General features: G+C 36.6%; 2 protein-coding genes across 2 annotated transcripts in view; one reads left to right on the forward strand and one right to left on the reverse strand.

Moving 5' to 3' along the window:
- Positions 1 to 13,211, reverse strand: part of LOC147567164 (uncharacterized) — a 58,620-nt gene that overhangs the window by 7,988 nt on the left and 37,421 nt on the right. The window lies entirely within an intron of this gene.
- LOC147567165 (uncharacterized) lies at positions 5,051 to 6,055 on the forward strand. Its single transcript, XM_086657174.1, has one exon. It carries the CDS (start codon positions 5,051 to 5,053, stop codon positions 6,053 to 6,055), a length of 1,005 nt encoding a protein of 334 aa, XP_086513300.1.

Here is a 13,211-nt window from a genome sequence, read left to right on the forward strand (position 1 = left end):
GGACTAAAACGTCAAACCGGACAAGTCGGATTGAGGACCATTTGAGCGAAGCGAACACGTCCAGATCTGGACAGTTCACTCCGCGCTATTTGAACGAAATCTGACGGCCCGCGTTTAGATGTGTCAGGCTAGTTTCGGTCACGAACCAGATTCGTTTGATCATCGCTGATCCAACGGTGTGCGTCCTCTGCGCGGTGGGCTACTTTCGGGATTTGTTTAGATCTCAATCTAACGGCCATTTCTCTAGTCTGCGTCGGGACAATTTCGGGACAGAATGTGGCTGGCATTCCAATCGAGCTTTTTAGAGAAATCTGACGGTCCACATTTCAACCGACTCCAATTTCAGTTATTATTTCAGTTTAGTCCACCCTTTCGAAGGGATACATCCATTAACCCCAAAAGACACTATGCACCCATTCAACTCCTATATAAACCCACCAAACCCACTTCATTTAACACATCAATTCATTCTCTTCTTCTCTTCTCTTCTAACAATTAGAGGTTCTGGTTTGTCTAGAATATCTGATTGAGAAGTAATTTTAGAGGTTCTGGTTTGCCTAGAATATCTAGAAAAAAGGATGAAATAAGTTTTGAGTGAAGTGATAAGCATAAAACGTCTAGGACATCAAATTCATTTCCTTATTTTCTTCTAACAATTAGAGGTTATGGTTTGTCTAGAATATCTGATTGAGAAGTAGTTTTAGAGGTTTTGGGTTGCCTAGAATATCTAGAAGAAAAAGGAAGAAAGAAGTTTTCGAGTGAATTTTTAAAGCGTCTAGAAGATCATTCGCATAAGTCCAAGAGCTTATAATACTTACGAAGGTTCGTCCGCTTTCAGAATATAGAAGTACCATCTTAGAATTCTGAAAGGAAAGTCGTTGTATCCCGAAGGCATACACCCTAACGTTTGGTACTGTTACGGGCAGTGGCGAAGCTAGAAAATTTCTTTTCTGGGGGCACATTTTCATTGTAAAAAAAAGTATCATAAGTAAATAAGGCGTTATTTATTTATTCATAATATTTTAATTTACCGTGTTGAATTCCTCCTGGGTCGCCTTAATGGAAAAAGTTTAAGTCACACAAAAGTTTACCATATTTAAAAAAACGACAATGTTGGAAAAAAAATTCAATTAATATGTTGTTGTTTGATCTTAGATAAGCTTTGACAATGCCATCTTGCCCTTCTTGTTACGCATTCTTTTGACTTGGTAAATGTGATTTCATTGTCTTTCGCTAGAAAATGGTAGTTTTGAATCTTGAGTCTATCGATTTTGAGCAAAACAAAATCGTACTTAAGAGCGTTTTTTTTTTAATTTTAGAACTTCTGAGTACTTTTAACTTAGAGACTCTTTTAACAAGAACGAGAAGTGCCTTTAAAACTTTTTCTGATCTTATCTTAAGGATCTTAATAAACGTATGAGTTTGAAGTAGAAAAATACTAGGAATTGCTTTATTTCCACAATAGGCTAAAGTTAAATTATTAATTGGTTAATATGTGGTGGATATATAGGGTGAATGGTTTCCATATGAAAAGGTTTGGTTTCCAATTATGAAGAAGACAAGAAGGTCACTAAGGAGCTTGTGGGGGCATGCGCCCCCACAGGCCCCTTAGTGGCCCCGCCCCTGGTTACGGGGGTGTAAAATGTCTTAAGGAAAGAGAATTTATTTTCGCCTCGACTACATTAACGTTTGTCTAACTCGGTTAATCCGAAAGAAGGAATACTGATAAATCATTATTCTCTTACAGTCTATCTCTCTACAAATTAGAGAAAGGAAACTATGTCTTAACCAAGACAAGACAGAGACAAATCAACTTATCAACTGATAACCAGAGGAACAACAGAAATAACAGTCCTTCCCTCTTTAGTTGATTTTGTGTAGCGTGGTAAAGATATCTAATGTAGATTTCACTTATAGCGTTGATTTTCTACCGAATTTTGACTCGATTGGAGCTTTCAAGTAGTTGTAGATTTGAGTTAGTATCGTCGCCACAAACCCTAGATGCAACACCGTCTTCAATCGACCAAACAAAAGGAAGGAAAACTAATTAAGAAGGCTCTAGGTTTTGAATTAATGTCCGTTCTAGAGAGAGAGAGAGAGAGTCGATTCTTTTCCCAAGAAACCAATATTTAATATGGATCGTCGATCTATTTCGACGGTCCAGATCAAATAAAGAGGGAGGAACTGCTATTTTAACTAGTGTGTTTCGTGAGCTGAAATTTCAAATTTGCAAATCTGAATAGGAGGAAGGAACAGCTGGGATTTGTCACGTGAAATGGCGCGACACATAAGCCGTAGGTCCATGGTAGGTTCCCCCTTTCGCCTTTTATATCATTTCTCAAAAAAGAAACAACAGAAAGACACGCATGGTTGGCATAATCGTCCCGAATCACCTACTCTAGGAATAATCGTCACCAAAATTACTAGTTTTGTAGTACATATAATTGGAAGCAATAGCGGGGTGATCAGCCCTGACCGGTCCAAACAGTTTTTGACTCTGATTGATAAAAACTAAACTTAATTTTTTTTTTCTTTTTTTTTTCGGGGGGCGTGGTGGGGGGGGGGGGGGAGGGGGTGTTTGTTAAAAGATACATTCATTAAAGAAGTAAAATACAAAGAGAGCAAAACCATGACTTAGTAGGGACTAAGTCCTTATGCAAGATTGTATTCCTATTTTTTTGCTACATTATGAGCTATCTTATTGTATACTAGGTTCCCACCCGGCCCGTACCGTTGTAGTAAATCACAACAAAAATATATTACAAAATAAATCAAAAGACTACTATTCACTTCTCCAGATAAGTAGATTACAACAAAAATAAACTAAATCAAAAGATAGGAATAACATAAAATAAAATTGTCTAAAGACACAGATGACAACTAATGTAAACCAAAAAAAAAAAAATATAAATACCAAAGAAAACAAAAATACAAATAATGAAGATTGAAGAAAAATTTCTACATTTTTCTCTCTACTTCACTGATCCCTTTGTGTTTCTTGTAACCATTTGTTCATTAAATTGAAGTTGACCGAGAGACATAGAGCAGACGAAGGATATAACTAAAAATGGTGAATTTTTTTTAAAAAGATACCAAAACTTTGTTACGAAAAAAATATATATAGAGCAGTAAGTGATATTCACTTCAAAGCGGTTACAAAAGATTTTCTCCCACTAATCTCTTCAGAGCGGTTACAAAAGATTTTCTCCCCACTAATTTCTTTATCCCAGGATCTTCTCAAAGAAGAAATATCAACCAACTTATAAATAGGGAGAGAAATACGTGGGTAAAGAGAAATAAGTGGGTAGTAGTTATTGTAGGGATATTTTAACAAATTTTAGTTTTTACATCATCCGTCGGATGTGTTCCCAACCAAATCTCTAAAATAAAAGGTACGGTCAGACTTATCTCCTGAACAACTGACTGAGCTGTTTTAATATAATAGATTGCATTACATTAAGAGAATTCAAAACCAGAAAATGATTTACTTAATGCGCCTATTTTGTGTAACGTGGTAAAGATATCTAATGTAGATTTCACTTTTGTTGGAGATAATGTATGACGGTTTGATTGTCACTTTCTATGATAATTTGATCCAAATTGAGAGGCGTGTCCCACAGGGTCTGTTCTTGTATGGTTTTGGCTTCACTTTCCTTGCTGCTTTTAGCTCTATCTTGCATTGATATGTCTTGAATAAAGATCAAACTTAATGAAAACCGCTTATTCAAATTATTATGAAAGACAATCTGCTAGTAGGTACAGGTAGAGTCCACCCAATAAATGCACAAATTTTTTGTGTTAGACACAAAAACTGACCGAACTAAGAGGACAATAAGTCCAATATTAACATGAAATCTGTTAAAAAATAAAAGAAAAATTACAAATTTTTTGGCTCATTGAATAAATTATTTTGGCCAGCGTTTTGGGAAAGCAAAATAGTTTTCGGGGTGTGAAATTTTAAAGGGTTCATGTGAAATTTTAGAAATTTTCCGGGGAAACAAATTTTAAGAGGAAATAAAACATTTCTTCTTCCTCTTCTTCTTCATCATCTTCAACTCCGACCACCATTTCCGACTACCATCTCCGGCCACCACCACCACCATTTTTTTCCTCCTCTCCTCTCTCTCTCCCTCTTATAGTTTGTCTCTCTATCTCTGCCCATCTCTCTCTTAGAACTTTAAAAACAAACTCTAACCCCAAATACTGATCTCTCTCTTGATTGGGGGATGTCTCTCCCTCTGCCCCTCTCTCACTTACCGTCTCTCTCTCTCTATCATACACAGTTCCGACGAAGGAAAGCTCTTCCTTCACCGAAACAAAACCTCGAGGAGGGTAAATCCTTCTCGAGGGTTTCGTGGGTCGACAGACCCACGAAAATTTTCCTAAACCGGAACAAGACCTCGAGGAGGGTTTCACCAAACCTTCTTCGAGGGTTTCGTGGGTCTGTCGACCACGAAACATTTCGTGGTCGACATACCACTAACTTTTTTTGGCGTGAATCATGAGAAACGTGAATCACCCAATATTATCATATAGGAAAGAATATTATTATATAGGAAATAATATTATTATATACTAGGAAATAATATTATCTGTAAATATATAGTTACCAGTATTCGGAAATTGTTAACATATACCTAATCTTTAGTTCTATTCCTGTCTATCATGTAACATTATATATACTCCTCATATGAGATGAATAAATTATCATTCAAAATCAATCTTGCTCTATTAAACATGGCATCAGTGCAGGTTATTTAAAAATGTTACGCTTCCGCTACGTCGACTATCGGAGAATACATCACCGACGGTCGCTTTTACTATCATAACATCAAGGTTTGGTTGTGTCCAGATCTAGAGTATTTCTGGATCTAGGTTGTATTAATCTTGATTAGGTACGAAGTTTTTTTTGGCATCTTCAATTTCTTTTGGTGTCGTTGACAGTGCTTGTCATCCATTATCTCTACTGTTAAGGTTAGTTATGTTATATATTGATTATAAATCATCTTTTATATTATCAATATATATTATATACTTCCTACATTATAAGATGTCTGGTTCATCAGATATGTCAATGACAGTTCCGTCTGGTTCTCAGACTATGACCACCGGACAATCGTCTATCTATACTAGTGAGCCTATGTCTATTCCTTATGGTGTAAAACTGAATGGTATCAATTATTCACTTTGGTCACAAGTGGTTGAGACGTTTATCGCTGGACGAGGTAAACTAGGTTATATTAATGGAAGAAATGTTGAACCTCAAATACAAGATCCTATTTATGATAAATGGTGTATGGAAAATGCAATTGTTAAAGGATGGCTTATTGGTGCTATGGAACCAGATGTGATGAATTTATTTATTCGTTTACCAACAGCTAAGGCCATTTGGGAAGCTGTTTCTCAGACTTATTTTGAAGGAGCATACCGGTCAATAATTTACAATTTAACACGTAAATCTATGCAGATGAGACAGACTGGTAAACTTGTATCAACATATTTTGCTGATTTACGTGCTATCTGGGATGAATTGGATTACCATAAACCAATTCAATTTACACAACCTGATGTTGTTCTTGCTCGACAGAAGGAAATTGGGGAAGATAGAGTTTATGTATTTCTTGCAGGCCTCGATGATGTCTATGATCGTGTTCGAAGTGATATTCTTCGTACAGATCCATTTCCGAATTTAGATTCGGCTTTTGCAATTGTTAGGGGTGAAGAGCAACGCCGAAACACGATGCTAAATGTTGATACTAATATGGCTATGGTTGCTAAACTTTCAGGGCCATCGTTACCTAATGGTCCGTCAGGAGGATGCAAACATTGTGGTAGTTCTAAGCATGTAATTGAAAATTGCTTTAAGAAGAACGGATATCCAGACTGGCGGGACAGTTACAATGAACGGAAACGAGAAGGGAAAAATAAGAAGGGTGGAGGAAAAACAGCTCTTGCAACAACACTACATCAATTATATCCACTAGTGAATTCTGTTTCTGATACACAACCATCGATTTCTGGTGTCTCTCTTCTTGATCCAAAATTGATACAATAATCAGGAAGTTTCGCTCTTCTCTCCTCTGATGCTTCAAAGGATCCTGGCTGGGTCATTGATTCTGGAGCTACGGATCACATGACCTATGATGCTAATATATTATTTAATCTTGGTGCACCTCACTGTTCTCATATTGATAACGTTAATGGTGTATCTGTACCCGTTACTAAATCCAAAACTGTTAATTTAACACCCTCGTTGTCACTTGAGCACACATTACTGGTTCCTTCATTATCTAATAATCTTCTGTCTGTGGCACAAGTGACCGAGCAATTAAATTGTTTAGTATTAATGTATCCTTGTTTTTGTCTACTTCAGGATCTCAACAGCAAGGAGATATTTGGGCGTGGTACTAAAAGAAAGGGGTTGTATTATGTGGATGATGTCTGCATCAGAAAAGGGTTAGCAGTAACAGGGTCATCTCATGTTAAGGAAGAACAGATTTGGTTATGGCACAAGCGGTTAGGTCATGCTTCATTTGGTTACTTACAATATTTATTTCCTCGTCTATTTTCGGGTTGTGATATTTCAAATTTTAATTGTGAGACTTGCATTTTAGCAAAAAGCCATCGTGCTTCTTATTACTCTAGTAAAAATAAAACTTTGTTACCCTTTGAGTTAGTTCATTCTGATGTTTGGGGGTCTGCTCCGGTATCTACAGTATATGGTTATCGCTGGTTTCTAATATTCGTTGATGATTGTACCCGTATGACATGGTTATATCTTATGAAACACAAAAATGACGTACAAGAATGCTTTCAAATTTTTCATAAGATGATACAAACACAATTTTCTACTACGGTTAAGATTCTTCGTTCGGATAACGGCGGTGAATATGTTAATCATGAGTTAAGAAAATATTTTCAAGAACATGGTATTATTCATGAAACCACGTGTCCACATACCCCTCAACAGAATGGTGTAGCAGAACGGAAAAATCGTCAATTACTTGAAGTGACACGTGCAAGTCACATTGGTGCTAGTATGCAACCAACTTACTGGGAGAACGCTATAACATCTGCAGTTTATTTAATTAATCGTGTCCCAAGTAAAGTGTTGGATTTCAAAACACCACTAGAGAAACTTTCTCAATATGTGTCTATACCTTCTCAGTTGACTTTGGTACCTAGAGTGTTTGGATGTGTAGTATTTGTTCACATTCTTAAACATCAACGTACAAAGTTAGATCCGTGTGCTTTGAAGTGTGTGTTTGTCGGTTATTTTCCTCATCAGAAAGCGTACAAGTGTTATCACCCACCTACTCGTAAATTGTTTGTTACTATGGATGTAACATTCTCTGAACATGAGATGTATTTTTCCTCATCGATATCCAATTATTCTCTTCCGGGGGAGACTACTGTTGTCCAAGAGATGAATTGGAGGAAGCTACTTCCAGATTTCATTGAAGAACCAGAACAGTCAAATAAAGATACTAATATTGCGGCACTAGATTTATTAGCATCGAATCTTGCAGAAGAAGTTATGATTGTTCATTCAGAACCAAGTACTCATATATCCACTACTAATACTACTCCCTTCTCTGCGGTACCATCCAATGAGTCTCCTTATGTTCCTGAAACTGAGGTATGTACTGAACCGAGTCTTAATACTAACAGTTTAACTAACAATGACATATCAGTTGCTCTAAGTAATGACAGGTATAGTTTGCCACCTAGAAGCACTAGAGGTAAGCCTCCAGATAGATATTCACCCGACAACTCAAAGAGTATGAGGTATCCCATAGCTAATTGTGTGTCAACAGATAATCTACCTACTTCAGTCAAGGCCTTCGTAAATCAAATGAGTGATATTATTATTCCAACTAAAGTTCAGGATGCTTTGGCAAATCCAACTTGGAGAAAGGCAATGAGTGAAGAAATGTGCGTCCTTGACAGGAATGAAACTTGGGATTTAGTACCACTTCCAGAAGGAAAGAAGCCAGTTGACTGCAAATGGATTTTTACTATCAAGCATAAACCTGATGGAACCATAGATCGATATAAAGCTAGACTAGTTGCTCGGGGTTTCACATATGGAGTTGATTATCAGGAAACTTTTGCTCCAGTAGCAAAGATTAATCCAGTTCGAGTATTGTTGTCACTTGCTGCGAATTTTAACTAGCCTTTATAACAATATGATGTGAAGAATGTTTTCTTACATGTAGACTTACATGAAGAAGTGTATATGAGTCTCCCACCCGGTTACAGTTCTACTGAAGATGCTAATTTAGTGTGTAAGCTCAAGAAAGCATTGTATGGTTTGAAACAGTCACCCAGAGCGTGGTTTGGCCGATTTCGGCTAGCTATGAAAAAGTATGGATATGTTCAGAGCAATGTTGATCACACTTTGTTTCTAAAAAGACAAGATGGTAGACAAACTGCGTTGATTATTTATGTTGATGATATGATTGTGACAGGTGATGACTATGAAGAAATAGGGAAGCTAAAAGACTACTTGTCTTCTGAGTTTGACATGAAAGACCTTGGAGGTTTAAAATATTTTCTCGGTATTGAAGTTACTCGGTCAAAACGGGGAATATTTTTGTCTCAACGGAAATATGTCCTTGATTTGTTGAAAGAAACTGGCATGCTTGATTGTCAGCCGATAAGTACACCCATGGAACAAAATCATGGGATGGAAGAGCTTCCTGATCAAGTACCAGCTGACAAAGGGAAATATCAAAGGCTAGTGGGCCATTTGATCTATTTATCTCACACTAGGCCTGATATTGCATATGCAGTTAGTGTTGTTAGCCGGTTCATGCACAATCCTAGTGAAGTTCATATGGAGGCAGTTGCAAGAATCTTAAGATATTTAAAATCAGCTCCAGGAAAGGGTCTTATGTTTTCTAACCATAGACACGCGAATATTATAGGATATACAGACTCGGATTGGGGTGGCAAATGTGAAAAAAGGCGTTCTACTTCTAGTTATTTCACATTTGTTGGTGGTAACTTAGTCACTTGGAAGAGTAAGAAACAAAAGGTCGTATCTATGTCAAGTGCAGAAGCGGAGTACAGGGCAATGACTAAAGGTATATGTGAGATGTTATGGTTGAAAATACTTATGGGGGAGCTTGGGTTTCCTCCTGACAAAGCTATGCAATTATATTGTGATAACCAGGCTGCTGCTAATATTGCAGAAAATCCAGTGCAACATGATCGAACTAAACATGTTGAAATTGATCGGAATTTCATATATGAGAAGATAGAGGAAAAAATTATTGAAATTCCTTATGTTAAGTCAATAGAACGGCTAGCTGATATTCTAACAAAGGTGTTACCCAGTAAAAGTTTCACTGATTCACTTGTCAAGTCGGGCATTGGTGATATCTATGCACCACCTTGAGGGGGAGTGTTGGCGTGAATCATGGAAACGTGAATCACCCAATATTATCATATAGGAAAGAATATTATTATATAGGAAATAATATTATCTGTAAATATATAGTTACCAGTATTCCGAAATTGTTAACATATGCCTAATCTCTATTTCTATTCATGTCTATCATGTAACATTATATATACTCCTCATATGAGATGAATAAATTATCATTCAAAATCAATTTTGCTCTATTAAACAACTTTTCGTGGGAAGTCGTCCCACGAAAAGGTTGTCGTCGAAAGACCCACAAGATCTCGTGGGTCGGTCGGCCACGTACCACATTTCGTGGCCCGACTGTCCCACGAAATCTGAAACTGTTAGCGAGAGAGTTTAGGGTGAATAAGAGTGAAACGAAATATTATGGTTTCGTGATCGGAGAAACCGAGATTCAATCATAAAGAAAACGAGATATAGTGAGAGAGAGTCAGTGAGATCGATAAAGAGAGATAGGGAGAGAGAGTGAAAGATGAAAATGATGATGGAAGTGGCCGGATTTTGATGAAGATGGTGGTGGCCGGATTTTGGTGAAGATGGTGGTGGCCGGATTTTGGTGAAGATGGTGGTGGTCGGATTTTGGTGATGATGGTGGTGGCCAGATTTTGGTGATGATGGTGGTGGTCGGATTCCGACAACCATTGCCGGAATGGAGAGTAGATGGTAAAAAATTTTGCTTTCCCCGTAACAATTAGAAAATATACCGGTCAACTAAAGTTGATAAGTTTTTGACAAAGTCTTCACACCCCGGAAACTATTTTGATTTCCCCAAAGCGCTGCCCATATATTTTGGTATTCACCAAACAAATTATGTTTAATTTCGTTTTAGCCTCCAATTTGTGACCAACTCACCGTTTTGGCACCCATAAGTGTCCGACAGTTCGATTTGGCCCCCAAGGGCCTAATTTTTTACCAAATTATCCTCATGGGCCAAAATGGAATCATTTCTCAAAAGAGGCTAAAGACATAAAAGCGACATCATCTTTTTCTTTCACCTTATCTCTCCTCCGTCACACCACCTCCTCTCCAAAATGGAATTCCGGACGCTCACTGTTACCCTTAAAAAATCTTCCTTTCTCTTTCTTCTTCTTCTTATTCTTCTTCTCACTTTTTTTCTTTACTCTCTCTCCTCCCCTTCGCCGGACAGTCCTTAGAAAGAGAGAGTGGTAAAAAGAGAGAAAGTAAAGAAAGAGAAGTGAAAGGAAGAAGGAAAAGAAGAGAGAGAAAGAAGAATAAGAAGAAGACGAGAGAGAAAGAAGAAGAATGAGAGAGAGAAAGAATGAAGAACATATATATTTTTAATGTTTGGAGGTCGCTAGAAAAATTCGCCGACCGGCGACCTTCATCGGAGAAGATGATGAGATGGACATATGACATGGATGTGAGACGATATGAATTGATGAAGTGGAGGAAATAAGGGAGGTGAGGTGGCCTTGTCTTTCTACAAAAAAAAAATAGAAATAATTCCATTTTGGCCCCCGAAGATAATTTGGTAAAAAATTACCCTTAAGGGCAAATCGAACTGCCGGACACTTATGGAGCCAAAACGGTTAGTTGGTCACAAATTGAGGGCCAAAACGAAATTAACCCAACAAATTATTTTTACATGACACGGTTATCTGGATTAACCAAAACGGAAATAACTCTACACCTTCTATTATTTAGGCCAGCGCTTTGGGGAAAGCTAAATAGTTTCCGGGGTGTGAAATTTTAAAGGGAATATGTAGAATTTTAGAAATTTTCCGGGGAAATAAATTTTAAGGGAGATAAAAAAACACTCCACCTCACCTCACTCTCTCTCCACCTCACCTCTTTGTCTTCTCCGATTAGGTCGTCGGCCGGAAAATTTTCCGAGGTGGAGAGAGAGAGAGCTGAGGTGGAGAGAGAGAGAGAGCTGAGGTGGAGAAGTTATGTTGCTTTCCCCGTAAATAAAATTGTCAAACAAAATTGACCAATTTTTGACCAAATCTTCACACCCCGGAAACTATTTAGCTTTCCCCAAAGCGCTGGCCATTATTTAATGTCATGCAACTTAGTTTGTGTTGGGCAAAGTATAAACATATTCATACACATATACAGTTCACTAAACACTTAACACAATAGTGATAAATTTGTGCATTTGCACGAAGAAAAATCAAGTTTTCAAAAAAAAAAAAAACAATATTATTTTTTTCCATTATTAAGTTTAGCCTTTAATATTTTTTTATTGTGGTCCATGTCGCACCAGCCCAATGAATGTACTTCACTTTTTTTTTGAAAGGTACTTCACTTGAAAATGTACTGATTGATGAGATTGAGGTAAGCTAATGTTACCACAAAAGATGATCACTCTTTTGTGTGGTATGCTAGACTAGCCTAAAATTAAGGTGGTTGATATTTACATAGCATGAAAGGCTCTCTAGGGAGCAAAAAAAAAAGTTATACTACTCTTTATTTCTGGCCCAATATACTTTGGTAGTTACAGATAAAATATAGAAGTTATAGAAGTTAAAAGAGGTGAGAGGTCCAAAAAGAAGGCCCTATAAGTACAAATAGTCCCCTCATTTTCCAAAATGAATCAAAAATCCAAAAACAAATTATACACATCTAATCCAAAACGGATCCCGATGCACTAAACCCCATTTCTAGGAAAAAAAAGTCCTTCTTCCAACTTTACCCCTCTATACATATAACTCAGCATACATTTTTTCAGAATTATGATACATTATCAGATAGTGTGGTAAATTATTCAGATACTTCGTACATTTTTTAAAATGTATGTTCTAATTGTTTAATGATTTACAATATGTACATTTTTCAAAATGGCTAAGGAATAATACAATGTATTTTCTTCAAGCTTCTTTTATATTTTAACCATGTTCGTCGCATTGTATTAGTTGTTCCATAAATTACATACAATGTGTACTTCATTTGTATTTTATAATTTAACCGTTAATGTAACATTGCATAACTTTTACCTTACATTGCTCATCAGATTTTTCAAGCATTATTTATGATTCTCAATGCATTTTTCAGAATTATTGTAATTATTCACATAGTTTGTACAATATACCAAATACAATTACACACTTACAAATGCATTGTACAAACTACCAGATCTAATATACCAACATTGAATTAGAAATGCATTACATCTAAGACTCATACAAAGTCAAGTTCGTAACTAATTTTTCAGATGGTAAGAACTTAAGACAAAAGACTAAAATGGATTACACATTTAAAAATGCATTGTACAAACTGTCAGATGCGATATACAAACTATCAAATGCGATATACAAACTATCACATGCACAATCATCCACCACAAATGTTATTATTATGAGAAATTAGCTCATTGAAGCTTGATTAGTGAAGGAGGTTAATATTTCAAGAAACTTCATTATTGGAAAGAGTATGAAGTTCAAAAATCATCATTAATGGAGGAGGTTAACCATCATGATCTATCAATAATCATAGTAATAACATTTTGAATGGAAACATGTTTTTAGAGGTAAAATAAAATGGTGATTCTTTCAAACAAAACACATATTTCTAAGGTAAACTCAATTTCTTCATGTTTGCGACCAACATAAAATTTCAACTAGTTTTTTTTTGGAAACTGTTAACTTCATTGATGTGGCAAAGCCAAAAGTAATTACATGGAGAAGTTAAAGTACAAAGAAACACTCTTACAAATGAGTGGCTACAAAGAGGGAAGTGACATGATTCCCACAATCTTCAGGGCCAAGTCGTGGGCTTCAGTTTTAGCCTTTATCGGACCGAACTGGATTGAACCCGA

This window comes from Eschscholzia californica, unplaced genomic scaffold (genome assembly GCF_041429995.1).
Source record: "Eschscholzia californica isolate CP2 unplaced genomic scaffold, dmEscCali1.0.p SCAF_1, whole genome shotgun sequence".
In the NCBI taxonomy this organism is placed as follows: domain Eukaryota; kingdom Viridiplantae; phylum Streptophyta; class Magnoliopsida; order Ranunculales; family Papaveraceae; genus Eschscholzia; species Eschscholzia californica.

Bases quoted from the DNA above. Each gene is read 5' to 3' on its own strand.
- LOC147567165 (XM_086657174.1), top strand. From the start codon at position 5,051: ATGTCTGGTTCATCAGATATGTCAATGACAGTTCCGTCTGGTTCTCAG.